At 46.1% G+C, this 23,647-nt stretch overlaps 2 protein-coding genes, 1 long non-coding RNA gene and 1 other non-coding gene across 8 annotated transcripts; 2 read left to right on the forward strand and 2 right to left on the reverse strand.

Moving 5' to 3' along the window:
* Positions 1 to 6,224: 6,224 nt before the first annotated feature.
* On the reverse strand, positions 6,225 to 6,295 carry TRNAG-CCC (transfer RNA glycine (anticodon CCC)). The gene has a single exon. It is a non-coding gene; the product is annotated as a tRNA-Gly (tRNA).
* Positions 6,296 to 6,851: 556 nt separating this feature from the next.
* Positions 6,852 to 9,410, forward strand: LOC137431264 (uncharacterized). The gene is made up of 3 exons (XR_010985237.2): positions 6,852 to 7,009; positions 9,017 to 9,150; positions 9,355 to 9,410. It is a non-coding gene; the product is annotated as an uncharacterized LOC137431264 (long non-coding RNA).
* A 4,002-nt stretch (positions 9,411 to 13,412) lies between these two features.
* ZNHIT2 (zinc finger HIT-type containing 2) lies at positions 13,413 to 14,978 on the reverse strand. The gene has a single exon (XM_068122382.2). It carries the CDS (start codon positions 14,976 to 14,978, stop codon positions 13,821 to 13,823), a length of 1,158 nt encoding a protein of 385 aa, XP_067978483.2. The 3' UTR covers positions 13,413 to 13,820.
* On the forward strand, positions 14,296 to 23,241 carry LOC137431266 (vesicle-trafficking protein SEC22c-like). 5 transcript variants are annotated; one of them, XM_068122387.2, is made up of 5 exons: positions 14,296 to 15,558; positions 17,893 to 18,047; positions 18,285 to 18,447; positions 22,130 to 22,195; positions 22,410 to 23,241. In XM_068122387.2, the coding sequence occupies exons 2-5, from the start codon at positions 17,915 to 17,917 to the stop codon at positions 22,450 to 22,452; spliced, it is 405 nt and encodes a 134-aa protein (XP_067978488.1). In that variant the 5' UTR covers positions 14,296 to 15,558; positions 17,893 to 17,914; the 3' UTR covers positions 22,453 to 23,241. The 5 variants fall into 5 exon arrangements, with proteins under 5 accessions (XP_067978488.1, XP_067978484.1, XP_067978485.1 ...); XM_068122383.2 differs by having other exon boundaries at positions 14,979 to 15,558; positions 18,285 to 18,460; XM_068122384.2 differs by having other exon boundaries at positions 14,979 to 15,558; positions 18,285 to 18,454.
* The last annotated feature ends 406 nt before the right edge of the window (positions 23,242 to 23,647 follow it).

Here is a 23,647-nt window from a genome sequence, read left to right on the forward strand (position 1 = left end):
ATCCCTGATTGCACAGACAATTTTATAGCCATAGTGTTGATCAGTTGAGAGATCTTCAATGGCCTTGTCAGACAGCTTCATCAGTGGAGGGCCAACAAAGATCCGGGTGAAGTTTGGATTGATATCCAAGTCTGTAGCAGAAGCAAGGAGCTTTCCTATTGGCCTGGAAAATGTGTTGTCTGACAGAGTAGGGCCATCAAGGTGAACAATGAGATGGCGCAGGGGAAGTTCACCAGTGTGCAGGTTGCACACGAACCAGACCAGCTTTCTCCCCAGGTGCAACTCCAGCTTCCGCATTACTCCAGCTTTCACACCAGTGTTGACATTTGTTGAGTCTCCTCCAATGGCCCACAAGGTCTTATCAAAACCCCTCTCTTTCAGCCAGGCAAACAGGACCTTAGCAATCTGCTCCACATGTGACTCCTCTTTAGTTGCTTTCTCTGGGGTAAAGTGGAGCAGATAGTAGCTACCAGGCTCACTAACAACAGTATAGTGTTCTTCCTTGATCTTTGCAGGAAAAGATTGGTCATTGCCCTCAGCTTCCATCATCACATTGGTCAGGTCAATCCACCCATCAAAGAGGATGCAGGAGATCCCCCCCTACTCCCTGCACTTCTCATCAAACTCTTCCCCCAGCTCTGTCATCAACTTCTCCTGTGCTCTATTGACCTTGTTCTTATCAATCACTTTACTTGTATTGTCTTCTGTGATGATTCCTGCATCAATCAGAGCTGCAGTTGCTATCGCTGCAGTTGGCCTCAGCCCTATGCCATACCTTACACTAGCAAGGGCAATGTTTGGAATCTCATCATAGTTTTTCTGGACCTTTGCTGAAGCTGCAGGCTCAGTGTCAGTTTCAGGGAAGAGCTCAACTTCAGTGACAAACTCATCTTCAGCACCACGTCTCTCCAATTCCAGATCCTCATCACTATCTGACAAAAATCTCTCAACATCCTTCCTGGCTGCCTTCTCTGCTGCTGCAGCATTTTCCTCCTGGCTCCTTCTCCTTTTCTCTGCATTCTTTTTATTTTCCTGCCTTTCCAATGTCCTCACCTGTCTCTTGTGCTCTGGCAGATCAGGGCTCCCCATTTGGTGGGGTCCTTTACTTCCAACCTTCTCTTTCTGTCCCTTAATGTAGGCAAGATCTTTCACAGGAATCATTTTCTCTCTGCTGCAGGAACAGTTAATGTGGGCTTGGATCACACAGCCCTCACCAGCCTCACAGCCTTCCCCCTCACAACTGGTAATCTGACACTTCCAAGTCAAAATATCAAATAACTTGTCTAATTTGACAATGAACCTCTCTTTGGCATCAAGTTTGCCCTTCCCAAGAGAAAACTTCACTGCCTGATTCCAGACCTCCTTGAGCTTGGACATGATGGTCACCTTTTCATTGATAACAGGAGGCTTGAAAAGAGCATTAGCTTTGCTCCACTGACAAATCAGACCAGGGTAGATGTCAGACACGAGCTGGTCCACTGGGTAGTTCCTCCTGTCATCTTCACTTTGCTCCCTCAAGTAGATGCCATACCTCAGGATATCCCTCACAGTTGGCAGTTCAGACACCAACAGCTCCTGCCCAGTGCCAACAAGATTACTTAAATGAGAACTTGATTTCATCCTTGTTCTGACTTGAGCCATTTTTAGTAGTTCACACTGAAATAAAAACAATAATACACAGGTAAGTATCCACTACAGACAGATATTAAGGTATTACACAGGTATTACAGAAAACCATCAAAATATTCACTTCACAGGTCACTATTTTCCTTCACATGTAACTCAGGCTGGCAATAGGTAAGTACACAAATCAATTAACAAATCTATCTATAATTCCAGCAATCTCTGTGTGTCTGTGTGTCTGTGTGTCTGTGTGTCTGTGTGTCTGTGTGTCTGTGTGTCTGTGTGTCTGTGACCGCTGTTTCTCGACAACCACGGGTCCGATATACTTGAAACTTGCCAGGTATATTGCTGGGGACCCGAGGATGTGCCTTTTCAAGGTTTCATATTAATCGGACAATTACTTACCGAGCTATGTCCAAAAAACGCTTCAACCAATCAGAGAGCAGCGAGCTATCACGTGTGCCGAACGTGGCGATCAGACTCTGCCTCGGACGGCACATTTGACAGCGTATTCATTTATTTCACGTTGGAAAACGATGTTGCCGTTAAACTATGTTTTAAAACGAATTCAAACTGCGATTAAATTAAAACGATTCATCCTAACTGCGATTTGCGAACTTCCGGACAGTGACGACTTATCTTCCGGCAGCCAATCACAGAACGCTCTGTTGCGTAGGCATGGCCGATGTGAGACGAGCGGAGCTGAGCGCGTTACGAGCTGACCGCCATTACGGTACGTAATTCGATTTCTTATGCGCATTATTTCTCCCAATTCAGTCAGAGCGAAGGGCGGAAGCGAAGAGCGTTGTTTTTTTTGTTTACGGGCGTACGGGCGGGGTAGAGCGTACGGGTAGCGTTTTTTATTTTTTTTTGGCCACGGAACGGGCACCCACGTACGGGCAATGCCCTAGTATAATATAAAACAAGGTAATTTACATCTAAAATTATTATCTATTTGTTCCCTCTCCCTGTTCCTTATCAAAAACGTACTTACTGGCAATGCCATAAGAAGAGAAGAGAAGACGGATGGATAAGGATTGCCAACCTCCTCAACATCGAGCTTTCAGCAACAAGATGGCTACAACTGCCGTCCCAACAGGAAGTTACCAAAATAAAAGCCCGAACTTCAAAATAAAAAACTTCTCTTTTTTCCAGAAGAATAGCAAAATAATCAAAAATTTAATAATAATCAACTGCAAATTGATGTAGGTTAGGGTTATCAGAATTTTAAAAAAACCTCAGATTTGTGTTCTACACACCAAAATACGTAATATGAACACCCCTCTCGATTGATTTCCCAAAAAAAAAAAGTATGGCCCGCCCTACGCCCAGCGCGCAGTATTGACGCGGCTCTGGCGTTGGTGGGAAACTGCTCGTCGTTTCGCATGCGCGCACAAAGTCAGGCCTCCGTTCTGCTCACACGCCAAAGGATGGTGTCAGCAAGAGTGCGAAGGCCAGGGGTGAGCGAGAGGCAGGAACGTCGAGGGACAAGAGGAAGATGTGAGAGGCGAGGAAGGGCAAAATGAAGGCGTGATGGGCAAAAAGCAAGATGTTGTCGAGGGCAAGATCAAAGCGTGAAGGGCGAAGGGCAAGAGCGCAAGAGAGAAAATGTCGGTCCTCGAGTTCTTTTATCGTCGGGGTCGTGACGTCATCAGCGCTTCTCCACCAATCAGCATGCCGCTTCTTGCTCACCTCTGACGTCATTGGTGGTCCTTGCCAATCAGCGCTCTGCTTCCTCCTCGGCCTTCCTTCCATCAATCAGCGGGTAGCTTCTTGCTCCGCCCTGGCCAATCATGAGTCCCTTCTTTCCCGAGCCTTCCCGTTGGTCAACTCCCGCCCAATAGCAAGTTGCTTCTTGTTCCGCCCTGGCCAATCACGAGTTCCTTCTTACCCCGGCCTTCCCGTTGGTCAACTCCCGCCCAATAGCGAGTTGCTTCTTGCTCCGCCCTGGCCAATCACGGCTCCTCGGGGCGTGTCTTTGGCCTGCTTGTCTTCCGTGGCAATGTAGCTGGTTCGTCCAAATGACCGTGCTCAGAACTGGCTTCCGGTTGGTTTTTATGGTTATTATTTAGTGCAATTACTGGGCATTTCCTCACCAGTGTCTATGGTGCAGTGCCAAAAAGGACAAAGGATAAATCACATAGCGCAAGACTTACAAGGAATAATTTATCCTTATGCCGAAAACTAGTTAACATGTCCCCCCCTGCCCCCCCTCTCGTGACGGGGACAAAGATACACCTTACTCCGACATTCGGCTAAACAGAACTTATTGCATGGTGATCGTTCTTACCCGACATCCGGAGCATGATACCTACACAAATCTACCTGACTACATATCACTACCCCACAAACATAACAATATCAAATTGAAACTTACATAGGTTATTTGTACGTTTGCTTACTTGTACGTTTGTATGTAGCTTGTGGCTGACGTAGTGTAGTATACAGTATGTGAGGAAAAATTTGCCAAACCTGGTCAAAGGTCAAGTCAGGGCCATCCGGAAAATGTGAAACACCTTTCAGGCCGCAATAAGATAATGTATCAACCAAATATTTTTAAGCATAACATTCAATCATGTAAAACACTTGATGGGTTAAATTTTAGAAATTACAACAAATTGCTGTTTCCATGGCAACTATTGTTATTTCGATTTTGCAAGTATGTATTGTGCGGTGCCCGACATCTTTCTTGTTACTTACGAAAATCGAAGATTTTTCAAGTATATTGGTTGGTCTTGCGCGTTATTCTGACTGTTTCAGAATCAGGAAATGGCGAGCGTGTGGAATCAGGTTTCAGAATTTCTTGTCTGTCTGTCTGTTTGTTTGTCTGCCTGTTGTCTGTTTGCATGTCAATCGCTTACAGGTCACAATTTTAAAGCAATCTTTACGACACTTCACCAAACGCGAGAGATGGTCATAAGGAAGCAGCCTATTGATTTTGAGATCAAAAGCTCAACAACATTGTCAACTTTCTAAAATCCTCAATTTTCATCCGATTGACTTGAAATTTGAAGATAATTTACATATCAGGTCATTTAATTCAACCACTAATTATTTTTTTAGGTCCACATTGGCCAAAAGGTCAACATAGGCCAAAGGTCAACAACTTAAGGTGGAATTTCTAAAATCCTCAATTTTTATCTGATTGATTTGAAATTTGAAGAGAATTTGCACGTTAAGTCGCTGAATTCACCCACCAATTATTTTTAGGTCAACATCGGCCAAAAGGTCAACAACCTATTTCAGGAATTTAGCCAGTATTGTGTTATGCACGACATATTTCTTTGTCTGCCAGTATGTAATCTGCTCACGTAGACCACAAACTACACCTGGTGGTTGCCAGAATGACACATTGTCTTTTTTCAACCTGTACCTCTATAAATCATGTCTATTTATAAAGTACGTACTATACACAAAGAATTAAGTTAAGCACCCCCCCGTTTTTTTACAACCTCGCACATTACAAGTTTGTTGTCGTCAAAACAGTGTAATATACCCATGATATTGCTATATTTTCTGGAGAAGTGATATTATGGTCACATAAAAACATAACAATCATGCCGTTTTCAATATTTTAATCTGAATAATTTAAGGTGAAATTTTTTGGGAATTTTAGGCATATTTTCACCTCAATTTAAGTATGGAGCTATAGGTCCATCATGGACAGTGTGGATGACGTTTATGTTTTCTAACGTACAGTCATTGTTCTGAGAAGACCTCTAGCGATCTTTGCGTCAATAACGTGTGTAGGACCCACGTGATCGGATGGAGCAAGGTGCTGTGACAACCATCCCCTGGCCTGCGTACAGTCCTGACCTGAACCCCCTCGAGCACGTTTGGGACATGTTGGGACGACAAATTGCGAAGATGGTCCCTCCAATAGCCAATCTGGATGAATTGGAACGTGCATTACATCGGGAATGGAACAACCTGCCACAGCAACGCATACGACGGCTTACAGGGTCTATGAGACGTAGGGTTGAGTCAGTGATCCGATCACGTGGGTCCTACACACGTTATTGACGCAAAGATCGCTAGAGGTCTTCTCAGAACAATGACTGTACGTTAGAAAACATAAACGTCATCCACACTGTCCGTGATGGACCTATAGCTCCATACTTAAATTGAGGTGAAAATATGCCTAAAATTCCCAAAAAATTTCACCTTAAATTATTCAGAATAAAATATTGAAAACGGCATGATTGTTATGTTTTTATGTGACCATAATATCACTTCTCCAGAAAATATAGCAATATCATGGGTATATTACACTGTTTTGACGACAACAAACTTGTAATGTGCGAGGTTGTAAAAAAACGGGGGGGTGCTTAACTTAATTCTTTGTGTATATATCGTTGTCCACAAAACCATGCAAAACAAGTTTTGGCGAGGGTCTGCAATCTCCGATTGCTCTTTCTAGTTATAATTCCTTGTTGTACCTCCACCCCCTCCACCATATGGGGATATTAAAATAGTTGGTGTGCAAGAAATGCAAAAAAAGACCGAAAAGCAAACAATAAGTCAAAGGGAAACTCAGGAGATTGTTTTCGAAAGTGGAAAATGGAATGCAAACAAGGCATGGAGGGTGAGGAAGGCAACGATGCGCCGCCCGGGAATCGAACCCGGGTCGCAAGAATGGGAATCTTGCATGATACCACTACACCAGCGGCGCTGATGACTACTGTCGGGAATAATCTCCTTAAGGTACGTTTTATTATTAAGACCATTCATTTCGTAACTGTGAGGTAATTAAATGCTTTTCGACCTTCTCAAACAGATTAAGAACGTTTTATTATATTGTGAAGTCGTTTTACATCGACGGCAATTATTTGCTGGTCCAGGAAATTTTATTCATCCAAGCTTACCTGCCAAACAGGTACAACAGGTACTTATAATCGAAATTACGCGGCAAAAAATTCTCCAATCTACTGGACATTCTGCAAGATCACCTCAGTCATGTTATGAATTGAAAAAATATTTTCCAATTATTTATTTAAACCTTTTAATACGATTAAATCCCCTTTTTCCTTTAATATTACGTTTATATTTTGTATTCTTACCGCAGAGTTTTCTCCTATAATGCTTTTGATTGCTATCCGTGGGCATTATGCCACACAGTATTTCCAGCGGTGTATTGTTGAGCGCGTTGTTTGCTTTTTCTTAACCTGTCATTTAAATTTCATTTGTATGATTTAATGAGATTGCGAAGCTGCATATATTATAGCGAGGAGCCGTTGTCTAAGATAATTTTATATTCAGCATCAACAGACGTGAAGGAGTGCGTGATTGCGGTCATTGTGTCTCTCATTGTGGTGTCCTTCAGCGATACGAGAAACATGTTTATCAAGCTCTTCGGGCAGAAGGCGGTGCAGAAATGGAAGTATCGGTACGTTCTTTGATATATTCTAGAAATCCTTTACTTCGAGGATTATTGACGAAAATGGCCTTAGCCTTGGGTCCGTAGTTTCATAGTATTTATTTTAAATATCTATGGCACATGTACAAGTATTTTCCCCCCACTTTTATTTCAATACTGGTCTGTCTGGTGATGTCCCTGAGCCTCCAACACGTTTCTCATCCCCAATCCTCCCCTCTCTTCACTCCAATTACGTCGTTACTCGTTGGCTGTTTTGGATTTATCAGCCCTCGACCGAGTGGCGAGTACCGGTTAACCGGTTTCACCCGAGGGGACAATACTCATAGGCTTGTTTTTCCTTCCGCCCGTCCTGCCGTCCTACCATTCTGCCGTCCTGCCGTCCTGCCTTCCTGCCCTTCCTGCCTTCCTGCAGTCCTACCATCCTTCCTTCCTGCCGTCCTACCATCCTTCCTTCCTGCCGTCCTACCATCCTTCCATCCTGCCTTCCTGCCTTCCTGCCGTCCTACCATCCTACCATCCTGCCTTCCTGCCGTCCTACCATCCTTCCTTCCTGCCGTCCTACCATCCTTCCTTCCTTCCTGCCTCCTGCCGTCCTACCTTCCTGCCGTCCTACCTTCCTTCCTTCCTGCCGTCCTACCTTCCTGCCGTCCTTCCTTCCTGCCGTCCTTCCTTCCTGCCGTCCTTTCTTCCTGCCGTCCTTTCTTCCTGCCGTCCTACCTACCTTTCTTCCTGCCGTCCTACCTTCCTTCCTTCCTGCCGTCCTACCTCCCTTCCTGCCGTCCTACCTTCCTTTCTTCCTGCCGTCCTACCTTCCTTTCTTCCTGCCGTCCTACCTTCCTTCCTTCCTTCCTGCCGTTCTACATACCTTCCTGCCGTCATACCTTCCTGCCGTCCTACCTTCCTTCTTGCCGTCAAACCTTCCTTCCTGCCGTCCTACCTTCCTTTCTTGCCGTCCTACCTTCCTTCCTTCCTTCCTGCCGTTCTACCTTCCTTTCTTCCTTCCGTCATACCTTCCTTCCTGCCGTCATACCTTGCTTCCTTCCTGCCGTCCTACCTTCCTTCCTTCCTGCCGTCTTACCTTCCTTCCTGCCATCCTACCTTCCTTTCTTCCTGCCATCCTACCTTCCTTTCTTCCTGCCATCCTTCCTTTCTTCCTGCCATCCTACCTTTCTTCCTGCCATCCTACCTTCCTTCCTGCCATCCTACCTTCCTTCCTTCCTGCCGTCCTACCTTCCTTCCTTCCTGCCATCCTACCTTCCTTCCTTCCTACCTTCCTTCCTGCCATCCTACCTTCCTTCCTTCCTGCCATCCTACCTTCCTTTCTTCCTGCCATCCTACCTTCCTTCCTGCCATCCTACCTTCCTTCCTTCCTGCCATCCTACCTTCCTTCCTTCCTGCCGTCCTACCTTCCTTCCTTCCTGCCGTCCTACCTTCCTTCCTTCCTTCCTGCCGTCCTATCTTCCTTTCTTCCTGCCTTCCTGCCTTCCTACCTTCCTTCCTACCTTCCTTCCTGCCTTCCTTCCTACCGTCTGCCCGTCCTTCGTGCATGTGTTGTGAAACAGCTACAAACTGGTATCAAATTTTCAGAGGTTTACCATCGAGTGCCAGAAGTGTTTCAGGTGAACAAAATTATTGTAAAAGAAAAGTTTGCTTTAAAAATGTTTTTAAATCGCTCTGTCGTGCCTAGGTCTTTGTAGCTGTGTGGAAGGTAATATTAAATGATCCTCAACCCCATTCCTGAGTGGGTGTCGTGTTTTCGCCCCCTACAAAAAAATAGATTTGGCAGTGCCTAGTCCACGATAAATGGACAAGTTTTTTTGGAATTATTTGACAATCGTGAGATATTGTTTTTGTTTCCTTGTTTATCTCTGACAGTTTCTGTGTGTACTGTACTCGGTTTCACGGTGCCCTGAAGACCATCTATTTATTACATACATGAAATACATTTTTGACTGCAGCAATGTGACCCCCGTGTGCTGCCTTATTTGTCCTTGACATTTGTATTTTTTTTTTCAGGCTTCCCCTCATCACCATGTGGAGCGGGACCTCTTTTACACTCTTTCTTTACCTCTTTGGGGTTGAAAGAGTAGCTTACAGATCTTTAAAGGAATATATGGACAAAAAAATGACCACCTGACCGCCATCTTTGGGTGAGAGCGAGCTTTAAACGTGATCATCACACATCAAACGTGACTTTTGTCACTTTTGTTACCCAAACTTGTATTAATCATTTTCCTCAAAATACATCATGGTATTCCATACAAATGGCTGCATTTGTAAAATCTTGTTGCTTGGATTTGCATGGGTGGCATCACCACACTCAACTGCTGCTCTTTGTTTTGTTTCGTTTTCAGTGTTTCATTTCGACTTGAGTGAGGACGTGTCAACGGAATAAATTTGTGGGCACCTGCTTGGAGTATTGTTATTCTTTTACACCAGGACACGATTCACGTGCTTTCTCACTGCGTTGATACACTCTTTAATTAATAAACAGTTCGAAAGGACACGGGCTTGTTGTAAAAGGCTGTGAGGTGAGTGATCGGAGACTGTAGCTGCTTGTGAAGTCTGGCCTATTACTTGTTCATGCTTGGTTGAACTAAAAGAAAAAAAAATTTGTCTAAAATTTAGGAGCACCTTTGTGTCTCACCTCAATTGGATGTTATTACTACCTTTTTTTTTCTTCAATGTTTGCGGTTTTTACTCTTCCTCGGGGGTTGGCAGGATGGCCTGGAGGTATACACGCTCCTCTGGAAGCTGTCCAGCCTGGGTTCAAATGTCGGCCGAGCTATAAACTGCCATTCTGATGTTTTACAGGCAGGGTAATTCATCAGTGTGCTGTCCCAAGGACGAATGTTAAATTGGGGATTCCATCAACCGGCATTAGTTGGTGTACGTTGAGGATCCCACAGTATCCTGTTGCAGGAACAACACAACAGGCATTTTAAGGCCATTTTCCCTGCTAGAGCGGGGGTTAGCCTTGCGGTCCCCATGACAATCTTCTCCATTTTGCCCTATTTTCTGCATCTCTCCTTGTTAACACCCTTGCCCACATTTCTTCTTCCACCATCTTTAGCCAAGTCTTTCTCGGTCTTCCCCGTCCTCTACTTCCTTCTACATTCATTTCCATCACTCTTCTCAACCAGTCACTTTCATCCTTCCTCAACACATGACCAAACCATCTCAACCTGTTCCTCTTCACAGCATCAATCACAGGCTCTATTCCCATCATCTTTCGCAATTCATCATTTGTCTTCCTCTCTCTCAACGATACTCCGCACATCCACCGAACCATTCGCATTTCCACCCTTTCCAACCTTCGTTGCTGCTCTACGTTCATTACCCATGTCTCACATTACCCATGCTGCAGGAACCCTGGACAACTTCTGACTAACTGAAAGGGTGCACTGGATCAACAGCACAGCTGCCCCAGCAATGATGCAAACCAGCAGTCATGTGAGGCACACAAAATAAATATGTCTTCTTGATCTGGTCACAAGTGTTGCTGGAGGGTGGCGGGGGAGGGGGTGTTGAATATCTCACGGTATAGTTTGTAGGGCTGGTAGGTTGGACTAGAGGTATGCACACTTGCCTCTGTGCTGTCTAGCTTGGGTTTGAATCCTGGCCTGGCTACAAACTGTAATGGGGGTGGTGGGGTGGGCTACGACAGCAGCACAATGATGTTACTCACAGCCATATTCTGCATATGAAAAGTTTTTTGCAAGGAGTCACCTTCAAATCCCAGATGCTTGCCTCTGATTCTTACCCCTGCAAGCGCAAAGGTAAACCACCCAGTGAATTTGTTGGAAAGGTCGTGGGAGTAATTGATACATAAACTAAATACAAATCTTTAACACTATGAACAAGCGCTATCCGTCACTTTTACTGAAAACAAGTACAAAAAGTTTTAATTAAAACAAAAGCCGCGTCGATGTTACACAATGCCTAGATGCAGCTGTGCCTATAACGTCGATGTTATAGGCACAGGACATTCCTATTGATTCGATTACTTGATGTTATTCTTGTGCAAAGTGAAAATATATCTCGGCAATTTCCCGTGTGTGGCGACGAATTTTTAATATATCGGCATTTTCCCGTCTATTATTTCAGGCGGTGTATGACTGACCATGCCGCGCTTTAAAAAACAAATATATCTCGGCAATTTCTCGTGTGTAGCGACACGTGAACGAAGCTATGCTCCTCTCTCCACATTATTGTGTCGACGTATAAATTAAATATTTCATCGTGACGATTGTCATCAAATGGACGAATTTTTAATATATCTCGGCATTTTCCCGTCTGTTATTTCAGGCGGTGTATGACCTGTTGAAATATACCTGTGTGAGAGAGAAAGACACCACCGGCCTATAAAACAGGCGTCAAAGCTATGCGAGTTAATAAAATGGTGGATATTTGCTTATATGAAGCCTCTCCCAAAATGGGTGGAGCTATGGTTCCCAGAATGGGTGGAGCTTTGAGGTTTTGTCTTCTCTGCAAGAACAAGAAGAAGAAGAAGAACAACAACAACAACAACAACAGCAGAGGGCACTCTATGACCAGCGTCTGCGACGCGGCTAAAAAAGATTTTACACATCACCGTATGCTTAATCGGTTTATGCTCTACGCTCTACCTAATTCTTGGTTTTGTCGCAGGTATCTTTTAAATGTCTTGGTAGTAAATGAGATACATCAAAAACGTTTTGTGCATCCATCACTCCTTCCAAAAGCAAAGCTTTGGAATGCTGCCATGACCACCAACCCCCTTTGTTGTGTTAACGTTCACACTTTTCAACAATATAATTGGAACATAAAGAAGTATGAAGTGAAAGCATATCCTTCACGACTTATGCTGCAACGGAAGTGTACAGTAAGAAAACAAGATCATGGTGTTGAGCAAGGTGCAAACACCTTTATTGTACACTAGGGCATGCCCGTACTATATATAAGCTAGGACGTGCCCGTACGTGGGTGCCCGTTCCTTGGGTGGGTGCACGTGGGTGCAAAAAAGCATGCGTGCAAACAACAACAACAAAAAACTTTGAAACCACGTGGCAGTAACGACCACAGAACCCCCCCCTCTATTTACATGAATGGTTTGGTCCATTCGCAACGACCACAGAACCCCCCCCCCCTCTATTTACATGCAATGGTTTGGTCCATTCGCAACGCCAAAGCGAACGGCGAACGGCTAAATCGCCATAGCTCGGTAAGTACTTGTCCGATTAATTTCAAACCTTGAAAAGGCACATCCTCGGGTCCCCAGCAATATACCTGGCAAGTTTCAAGTATATCGGACCGGTAGTTGTCGAGAAATCGTTGTCGCATACATACACACACACATACACACAGAGATTACTGGAATTATAGATAGATGGAGCACATCGATGTCTGCGTCAAAAGAACAGCTACAAACGCATGTGGTGAAAAATCCAGCATTGGGAAAAGAGCCATTGTTACCCCGCTCACGTAGCGTAAAGTGGGGTTAGGTCATACAGGACTCTCAAAATGATGTAATCCGCAGAAATCCCAAGAAACAGCAGTGTGCGGTCATCCTAAAGTACCGTGCAGTATATCATGTTTGGGAGATGAGGATTGTGTTGTTTTGACCTCAATGCACCCGTAACGCGGAGAGAAGAAAAATATATCGGTGCCCAAAAAACCATCCCAGGGAATATTACCACAACCGAACTACAACTGGAGGCAGTCTGGGGTTCGATGATGAACTAATGGGGTTCTGGCAGTTAAACAAAATTGAAAAACATTCCAAACAGGAAACTTACTGATTTTAGGGATGTCATAAAGGACACAAACTACAGGCACAAATAACTGTCACATATTAAATAAGGTGGTGTAAAAGACGGCAGTAAACTTCTGAATAAATGGGGTTTTTTGGATACATAGTCGAGGCTCGTGAAAGAGCTAATACTGGAACACTGAACGGATCAAGATGCAACAGGACAAAAGGAACAGTAGGAGAGAGAGAGAGACCTGTGGGGAACACCAACATTAGAGTTGAAAACCAAGATGAGGGAGGTGGGTAAACAGTGGGTGTGGGGAGGAATGGGGGACAGAGGAGGATGCAAAGGGTGGACAAGACGGATACAGAAGGGAACTCTGGAGGAGGAAAAATTGGAAATTTAGGATGTGGTGGGTAACGAGGGGAGAAACGATCATGGTTTCGGATTGGGGACGATCCGAGATGGTGGTGAACAGCTGTCTTGAATACCTGGAGGGTAGAATGATTGAAGAGGATGTGGAAGTTTGTTCCACATGTGGGGAAAAATAGGAACAAAGGAGTGGAGGTGTGCAGTGATCCTGGATTTAGGTAGTTTTACCAGAAGGGGGTTGATGATGTGAGCCCTGTGGAAACCTGGCGGTGGGGGCACAGAAAGAGCAGAGGACGCAAGACCAGAAATAAGGTTTTCTATAATCTTTATTTGAAACGTTTATTTTATTTAAATTTAATTATATGTTTGAAAACAACCATTAATCCACCCCAAGCCCACTTCCTACAAATTCCATGTTTTTTGCTGAAATCCCTTGTAGTGTCCTTGTTTATCCTGTGTACCCCGACCCAGCCCACTCTCTTCCACAGATCTCCCGATGTCCCTCTTCCCTACTGTTGTTGTGCTTCTCCCTGTGCTCATCCAGAACACAAATCGTCTGGTCAAACTTCCAAAAAGCCTGTTTCACAGTACTTGGGCAAAATATTAGTCTTGACCAATCAAATTTGCCGGTCACACTCTTCAGGTGGGGGAACATCCCTTGGGATTTTTGGTTTCATGTATAAAAAGGTAATTTCCACTTCACGCCATCAATGTGATCACAGCTCCTGAACGAGCGGTCCACGCTGGTTCGGAGGTCTTGGGCCACCCCAGGCTTCCTCCAGCCGCTCCCTGTCCTCGTCCAGGTGTTGCGTGGCCGCGCTGCTCTCCTCGTACTCTCGTTGGGCCTCGGCGGCAAGCGAGGGCAGCGCCCCAGACTCGGCTGCTATCCAAGACCGCAGGAAGTCGGTCTTCTTTTTCGCCAGGAAGCAGGACCGAGCCGAAGACCGAAGGAGACCTCTTCGTGCCGCGTTCAGAGCCCGGCCCGCCTCGGCCAGCGCGGCGCACGACCATCGCGCATGACGCAGCAGACGAGCCGAGTCGTGCAGGGACAGCAGGCACGACCCGCGGGACTCCCCTCGCTCCCGGGCAAGGCGGAGCGCATCCTGCAGCGCCACGGCCGCGCTCCGGTACGCGACGCCGCCACCCAGCGCCGGTGACGCGGCGAGCATCGCAAGCGCGGCCTCCGAGTCCAAGGTCCCGGCGTAGTTCCGGGCCGTGAGTGCATACGCGAAGAGCACGCTCGCCAAAGCCGGACCCACGGTCGGGGAGGGAGGCTTGCCGAGCAGCTCCGAGAGTGCGGCCGGAGGATCGTCCTGCGCAGGAACCTCCGCGGGGTTCGGCTGTGCCAGGGGCAGACCCGAGCCGGGATCGAGTTCCTCGACGAGTCCGGGGTTCTGCGGCTCGGCCGTCCGTTCCCACCACGGGACCCAAGGTGGGATCAGCCGGTGTGCTTCGCCTCGGGAAATCAACCCGTCAAACTCGCGCTTCTCACGCTCAGTCAGTCGTTCCCACACCCGATCGCTGTCACGGTCCAGATCAAGACCTTCCATTCGCTGCTCCAGCGTTTGCTCGTCTTGCTCCGCATCGTCCTCATCTCCGTTCTGCTCGCCCGGATCCCAATACTCGTCCCCGCTCCGAGCCACGTTCTGCAGCCCCCGCAGTACCTTCTGGTCTGGACCCGGTCTGCGGTAATCCCGAAGCCGTTCCAAACAGCAGTCTCGGTAAAAAGCCTCCGAGCAGGTACTGTGCGCTTCGGCGCGATAACACCCGACCGAACAGTAGCGGATATTGCACCGCGGACACGTGTACGTGGCTCGAACACCGCCATGGCACAGATGGCAGAGATCGGTCGCACTTCCGATAGTCTCCATCATCCCAAATCGGCCGCACTTCCGGTTGGCTCCATCATCTCAGATCGGCCTGGAATCACAACGATCGTACTTAAAATATTTATTTCCTCCTTCAAATGACGTTTCCAAAGTCTCCTTTTAAAAATCGACGTTAAAGAACGAGCCTAAAATTAATATTTGTACAACCGGTAAGGGAAATAAACGAACGAACCTTTTGGAAATACTACCGCGAACTATAACACCATGGCGACAACAAACTGTACCCTTTCCCTTTTGTGTTCGTTGTGTATCAAAAGATTGAAAATTATGAAATAATTTTTTTTTTAACCTAATACTATCCCGTCCTTTGAAGGGACATCGGTGATAATATAAAATTAATAGCTGACGTTTGGTGTAAAGAAAACCGCTAGGGGGCAATAAATGTACGTGTGGTAGGTAGCCATTTGTATATTGTTTTGAACAGGTTGTGCGAAACAGCTGCTTTGTAGGAGTGAGCACCACCACCACCACCACCACCACCACCACCACCACCATCATCACCAACGGGACGTCTGGTGGTTGTTTTGCTTTGAGGACAATCAGTACATCTGGTGGTTTTTGGGAGGTGAGCTGGACAATCGGGACAACTATTAATTATTTTACGAGAGGAGGACAATGCGAACAGCTGGTGGTTATTTGGGAGGGAAGGGGTAATAACGATGTCTGGTGGTTAGTTGGGGGAAAAGGGAGGTAATCAGGATGTCTCGTTATTTGGGAGGGAAGGGGTAATAACGATGTCTGGTGGTTAGTTGGGGGAAAAGGGGGGTAATCAGGATGTCTGGTGGTTATTTGGGAGGGAAGGGGTAATAACGATGTCTGGTGGTTAGTTGGGGGAAAAGGGGGGTAATCAGGATGTCTGGTGGTTATTTGGGAGGGAAGGGGTAATAACGATGTCTGGTGGTTAGTTGGGGGAAAAGGGGGGTAATCAGGATGTCTGGTGGTTATTTGAGAGAGAATGAGGATGATCAGGATGTCTGGTGGTTAGTTGGGAGGGGGGAAAGGGGGGAAGGGGGTAATCAGGATGTCTGGTGGTTATTTGAGAGAGAATGAGGATGATCAGGATGTCTGGTGGTTAGTTGGGAGGGGGGAAGGGGGGAAGGGGGTAATCAGGATGTCTGGTGGTTATTTGGGAGGGGGGAAGGGGGTAATCAGGATGTCTCGTGGTTATTTGGGAGGGGGGAAGGGGGTAATCAGGATGTCTCGTGGTTATTTGGGAGGGGTGAAGGGGGGAAGGGGGTAATCAGGATGTCTGGTGGTTATTTGGGAGGAGGGAAGGGGGTAATCAGGATGTCTCGTGGTTATTTGGGAGGGGGGAAGGGGGTAATCAGGATGTCTCGTGGTTATTTGGGAGTGGGGAAGGGGGTAATCAGGATGTCTCGTGGTTATTTGGGAGGGGGGAAGGGGGTAATCAGGATGTCTCGTGGTTATTTGGGAGGGGGGAAGGGGGTAATCAGGATGTCTCGTGGTTATTTGGGAGGGGGGAAGGGGGTAATCAGGATGTCTTGTGGTTATTTGGGAGGGGGGAAGGGGGTAATCAGGATGTCTCGTGGTTATTTGGGAGGGGAGAAGGGGGTAATCAGGATGTCTCGTGGTTATTTGGGAGGGGGGAAGGGGGTAATCAGGATGTCTCGTGGTTATTTGGGAGGGAAGGGGGTAATCAGGATGTCTCGTGGTTATTTGGGAGGGGGGAAGGGGGTAATCAGGATGTCTCGTGGTTATTTGGGAGGGGAGAAGGGGTAATCAGGATGTCTGGTGGTTATTTGGGAGGGGGGAAGGGGGTAATCAGGATGTCTCGTGGTTATTTGGGAGGGAAGGGGGGTAATCAGGATGTCTGGTGGTTATTTGGGAGGGAAGGGGGGTAATCAGGATGTCTGGTGGTTATTTGGGAGGGAAGGAGGGTAATCAGGATGTCTGGTGGTTATTTGGGAGGGAAGGGGGGTAATCAGGATGTCTGGTGGTTATTTGGGATGGAGGGGGGGTAATCAGGATGTCTGGTGGTTATTTGGGAGGGAAGGGGGGTAATCAGGATGTCTGGTGGTTATTTGGGAGGGAAGGGGGGTAATCAGGATGTCTGGTGGTTATTTGGGAGGGAAGGGGGGTAATCAGGATGTCTGGTGGTTGTTTGGGAGGGAAGGGGGGGGGGGGTAATCAGGATGTCTGGTGGTTATTTGGGAGGGGGGAAGGGGGTAATCAGGATGTCTGGTGGTTATTTGGGAGGGGAATGGGGGTAATCAGGATGTCTGGTGGTTATTTGGGAGGGGGGAAGGGGGTAATCAGGATGTCTGGTGGTTATTTTGGAGGGGAATGGGGGTAATCAGGATGTCTGGTGGTTATTTGGTAGGGGAAAGGGGTAAACAGGATGTCTGGTGGTTATTTGGGAGGGGAATGGGGGTAATCAGGATGTCTGGTGGTTATTTGGGAGGGGGGAAGGGGGTAATCAGGATGTCTGGTGGTTATTTGGGAGGGGAATGGGGGTAATCAGGATGTCTGGTGGTTATTTGGTATGGGAAAGGGGTAAACAGAATGTCTGGTGGTTATTTGGGATGAGTCGAACATCTGGGGTGATTATTTGGGGGATGGGTTGGACGATCGGGTGATCTGGTGTCAGTGTCAGTGGTGTCAGACAATAGGGCCATCCGATTATTTGGTTTGTCAGACAATAGGGCCATCCGATTATTTGGTTTGTCAGACAATAGGGACATCCGATTATTTGGGTTGTCAGACAATAGGGACTATTTGGTGGTGGGTTGGATAATCAGGGCATTAGCGATTATTTGGGGATGAGCATGACAATCAGAAGAGCTGCTCGTTATATGGGGGTGTACCACTGTACCATGTACAGGACAAAAGGGACATGTGGAAGTTCTGATGAAGAGGATAAAAGTGAATGTGTTCGCAGATGCCGTGACCGGTTGGGGTAAATGCCTGTTCTGGGCGAGATGCTGCCCCAGGTTTCGGTCGACCTCTTCACACCCTGTCCGGTTCAAATGGAGTACCCGAACGGCGACCTGCACAGGCTGTCCAACGGCTGCATCTATCCACGTGCCTCCGCACGTACGTGTCACCCTCACATGATCCTCCCTTGGGGATGGCTGGTTTGATTTGTCAAAGTTGGCAGGTGCCCACGTAGTTATTTTTATGGAGAAAGGAATGGATAGCCATAAGGATCAGCATGTATGACCCAAATGGTGCAATGTGTAATGATCACATGGGTTAGATAAAGACATAATTATTGGTATCTGCTTCCAATTGTCTGCCATTCATTTGTTTGAACCTTCCTCTGTATTGTAGGACACACTCAATGCTTGGCTCCAGTTTCTCTCACGGGTCTTATCTCGCTCATCCTAAGCATCCTGTGTGCTGCACTCAACCTCGTGCGAGGTGCACACGTTGTGGAACATGCGACACAGGTGGGATTATGGACGTGGATCTCCCTTGTCACCGAGATTTCCAGGTGGTTTGTAAGTGTGAGTAACAGGAGTAATGTAGTTAAACATCATTCCAGAATATTTGTGGAAAGGCAGTGTTGAAATACATGACAATTTTTCTAATTATTTTCCGCTACAAGACTTGCTCATTGCATAATCATGCCAGTTGCATGTCTGTCTCTGTCTATATTGGTCCTCTGCCATGCTGTCTGTCTTCCGCCCTCTCTCTCTGCTGGTCCTTTTGTTCTGTTGCGTCCTGGTTCGTTCTGTGTTCTAGTTCTTCCACGAGCCTTGCTTGACTTTGTATATAAAAACTTCCAATTCCAGATAAGGTATGATCATCGTGTACCGTCTGTCCGTCCATCTCCTATTTTGACTTCTCCGGCAAAATCTGAGGTGATCCGGCTGAGATTTGGCAGCAAGGTTCCACTCCTGACTGGTGAAGGGGATTGCAAAACTTGTTCTGGTCACGTGACTCGAAGTAGGTCAAAATGGCAGACTTAATAAATTCATTCAAAAATCTTCTTCTCTAGACCCACCAGTCAGAATGCTACTAAATTTGGGTTACAACATTAGAATGGGGCCCAGATAAGCTACAGGTCCAGTGACCCTATTTTTATTGTCTTTTTCTATACTAGGGCATGCCCGTACGTGGGTGCCCGTTCCTTGCCAAAAAAAAAAAAAAACGCTACCCGTACGCTCTACCCCGCCCGTACGCCCGTAAACAAAAAAAACAATGCTCTTCGCTTCCGCCCTTCGCTCTGACTGAATTGGGAGAAATAATGCGCATAAGAAATCGAGAAATTATTATTTTCTCCGGAAGAAATCGAATTACGAACCGTAATGGCGCACGCGCTGGGCTCGGCTCGCTCTCACATCGGCCACACCTACGCAACAAAGCGTTCTGTGATTGGCTGCCGGAAGTGAAGTCTTCACTGTCCGGAAGGTCGCAAATCGCAGTTACGATGAATCGCAAATTAGTTTTAATTAGTTTTAAAACATAGTTTAACGGCAACATAGTTTTCCAACGTGAAATAAATGAATACGCTCTCAAATGTGCCGTCCGAGGCAGAGTCTGTTCGCCACGTTCGGCACACGTGATAGCTCGCTGCTCTCTGATTGGTTGAATCGTTTTTTGGACATAGCTCGGTAACTACTTCTCCGATTAATATGAAACCTTGAAAAGGCACATCCTCGGGTCCCCAGCAATATACCTGGCAAGTTTCAAGTATATCGGACCGGTAGTTGTCGAGAAACAGCGGTCACAGACAAACATACAAACATACATACATACATACATACAAACATACACACAGAGATTAGTGGAATTATAGATAGATAATACACTTCCGTCTGTCACTTAAAATATCTTGAGATTCTGGAATCTCACAAGATTGTGAATTAAACGTTGTTTTGTTGCTATTTAATTTTAACGTATTGTTACGTTTATGGGGGTAGGTGAAAGGATACTGTAGGGAAGGTAGGACTGTATAATTATAGCTTGGACCGTGTAACGTGTAGGAGCATTTCAATGTAATTAGTAGGGAAACTGTAGCTTGACTGTTTATGGCTTCACTCGGGGGGGGGGGGGGGGGGGGGAGGTTGAAGCAGTGCTAATTAGCTTTAGGGATTAAGGCTAATTTTCCCCAGTACGTGATTTACCCTCTGTAATTTTCCCTTTACGTTTTTCTGACAAGGCCGGCCATTAAAACCTCCTTTAAACAACATTTACTACGCTGGCAAGAACCCAAGCAGAGCCGGTTGGGGCAAGCCCCGCCCCCCCAATGGACCTAATAATGAAAAAGGCCACATCCCGGGAGGGGAGGTGGAGAAAGGGCCGGCAGGCCACGCCTCCCGAGTTACACGATTTGTCCGGGGAGGTAAAGCGGAGGGGCAGCATGAAACTTTGCCATTGGCTCTTGGAGCTGAGGAAAAGGAGAGAGCGAGCAGCAGTGAGGCAGATGGCCTTTCGCTTTTCTTCTGAAGAGAAGAAGCATTTCTGTTGCTTGGACTGCTGGGCTCTGAGAGGGCGCTGTTTAGCCGCGTTGTCCTTCCCAGGGACGAAAAAGAGAGAGGGCCATCTTCAACTCTCCCCACGGCTCTGGGCAATTTCGACGCGCGGGCCTTTCGTCGGCTGTCACCAACTTGCCAAGTTCCCACCTGTGTGCCATCGAGCCTCAACTGCCACCAACCTCCTAAAAGGACCCAATGGAGCCAGTTAAGTGCCGAAAGGGAACATTTTAATTTTATTACTTCTTTCCCCCTGTGTTGTATTTGTAACTGTTGGAGGTACCTTAAAATCGAATTTTAGTTTTACCTCAGGACTCATTTTCATTCTTTGGTTTATCTTCATTAAATTCATATTTGTTGAATTTATTGTTGTGTTTCTTTGTCCGTGGGTTTGGGAATAAACCCGTGTTGCTTTCATTCCGTTCAGGTAAACATATCGTGCATCACAACCGCCAGAAATTTGGAAGGTCGCCTCGGGAGTTAAAAATGTTCGGCTATTCATCATCCGGCTGTCTTAATTGCTGGTGACAGGATGGTATTTATGCCTCACGAAGATAATTAATTTAGGATAATTTATTCATTGGTCGACTCCTAATCGCTTGAGTAGCATTTCCGTGGGTATATCTGGTGATATTGTGAATTGGACGTTGTTTTGACTGACTTCTCACCCGACATACAATGGCACAACATTTATGGAGACCAGTAATGGCTGAGGGACGGTGCGACCCGGGAAAGAGTGCGACAAGCAAACGGGAATGTCATTGGAAAATATCTTGTTTGTCTGTCAGTTTGCATAACGCGGAATTTCCGCAGATACCTGTTTGTACGATCACAAGTTTCAAATTGTTCAAATTGTCATCGTGAGGCTAGCTGTCGTCTTTACGATTTATTTGAGACCATCAAACTACTATTACTTGAACAACCCCAATTATTCCTCCCTTCTTGGGGAACCGGATGGCCAGGCTTGACATTCAACTGGTGTAGGAATTTGTGATTTGTTCAAGGTTCTGGTATACCTTGCCTACTCTTGGTGAAAGGCACTGGTGGCATAATAATGTCCAGTGCTGACAGATGTGTTCCAGCTTAACGTCCATCCCAGGGACGGTGCACGCTTCAACACACCACGACGAGTTTAAAGCTAGGCCTGCATTCCAACCCGGGGTAGACAGCTCAAAGGTGAGTGCATACCTGAAAGCCTAAGCTAGCCTGCCTTGGGCACCACCAAACATCCTGACCATTCAATATGTAATCTGAAGTTATTAGTCCCCTACCGGTGTACACCGGAGGGGACTCTCGGTTTGCACTCCGTCCGTCAGTCTGTCAGTCCGTCACGCAAAGAACAGTTTTCCGGACTTTTTTTCTAAACTCTCAATGCTAATGATTTCAAACTTGGTACATGGTTTCCTCATGATAAGTTACAGATCGAGTTCGAACTTCACGACGTTTCCATCAGTTTTGACAAAGTTATGGCACTTTGAACTTTGAACTTTGGTAATTTCCCCAACAGTTTTCCTGACGACAGACTGCCGGTAGGGGACATGTATTGCAGTGCAAGACTCAGAATGCTTGTTCATCATAACTGATTTCTAAAAGTTGTTATTGAAATGACACCATTCCCCATCAAAGTATATCTCTAATGTATTTAAGTAAAATAAATTATTAGACCTATTGTCCTTGATGTAAATATTTATTTCTCAGGATGATCAAGAATGGAAACTTGTTGCATCGGTATTCTTCATCACCTGCGGGGCTTGTTTTGTACAGGTAAGCTTTTAAAGCTCCCAAGCAAATGAACAACCGCACCAAAAACAGAGGAACGCTTCTCTTTACCAAACCTTAAATTACAAATGCCCCAACGTCGAGATCTTGATTCAAAATCAACGCCCCCTCACTCACACCATTTCAATTTAGTGCCATTCACCGAATAACAACTTTCAACATCAATAAATGCTTGTTGTGATGTGTTGCTCCCACTCAGTGTTACATGTTCCTACTGCCGTGTTACGGAAGGCTGGCAGTGAGCGGAGTTGTCAGCATCGCGATCTGCATCAGCAACCTCTACCTATTAGGACACCGGAATATATGGCAGCTTCTGTTCCACACCGCCGTAGCCTTCCTTTCGACTGTGCAGACGTACTGCCGGCCAACGCAGCACAGCGTCCCGTTGCCATGCGTATGATGAACCCCCTTCAGAACAAGTCCACTCGCCAGGTTTGCACAAACCAACAAGTGCAGATTTCCAGGATGTTCAGCAACTACACGAAAACTTTGATGTAAGCATAAGCGTGTCCCAAAGGTACACCATCTTCGAGAAGGTTGTGGAAACATGTTGGACTTTGACTGTATTAGATGTTGGTGCTTGTCAATTGGTATTACCCTGTACCTTTTAGTACAGTGTAATCACAGTAGGCTGCCCAACTGAGTATCAAACCTTATTTTGAGCCGTTCTCATTGCATGTGAATAACCGGTACAATCGTTGTCCTAATCATGAACTCCTTCCTTCTATGTCCAAGTAGTTTTTTTCAACCTTCCTACTATCCACGCACACATGTAAAACGAACTGTTTCTAGTTCTCACACCATCTTTTCCTCAATCATATTTTGTTATAAAATGTTTATACAATGTCTCCATTCCATTTTTTTTTTAAAGTGCCCTCAACCTTAACTTTTTTTCTGTTTTTTTGAAATACCAGTGTCCAGGCTCATGGAAGAAGAGGGCTGAGAAGCATGTATACTGAAAGTGGGAAAGGAATGATAAATGAATGGATCAGAAATCAATGATAAAAAAAATAAATCAGATGTGAACATGGGATTTGCCAAGACAATGAAATGAGCTAATAGGACTGGAGACAAGTTTTCAATTTGGATATATGTAGAAAAAGAACAAAAACAAGGCGTGGGTTCGATGATGAACATATTCAATCCAGGTGCTGAGGTTGGAATGAAAGATCTGATGCTCCGTCTCAAAACAAGGCCTGCCTACACCGGAATGCTTCAAATCTCGGTGTCTTCAGCCTTCACAGCGTGACACAGGAATACACCAAGCAACGCTGAGGATGGTAAGAGTGCATGCCTGTTGAAGCAATCTGGGCAAGATCAGTCATGGCTGACTGAGATCAAGAAGCTTCAGCGCCGAAACAAAACAATGATGAGTCGATAGAAAAGAGCAAGACTGGACAAAAGCTTAAGTACATTTGACGGATGAGATAAAAAAAA

Source organism: Myxine glutinosa, chromosome 7, assembly GCF_964187855.1.
Source record: "Myxine glutinosa chromosome 7, kmMyxGlut1.1, whole genome shotgun sequence".
NCBI lineage: Eukaryota > Metazoa > Chordata > Myxini > Myxiniformes > Myxinidae > Myxine > Myxine glutinosa.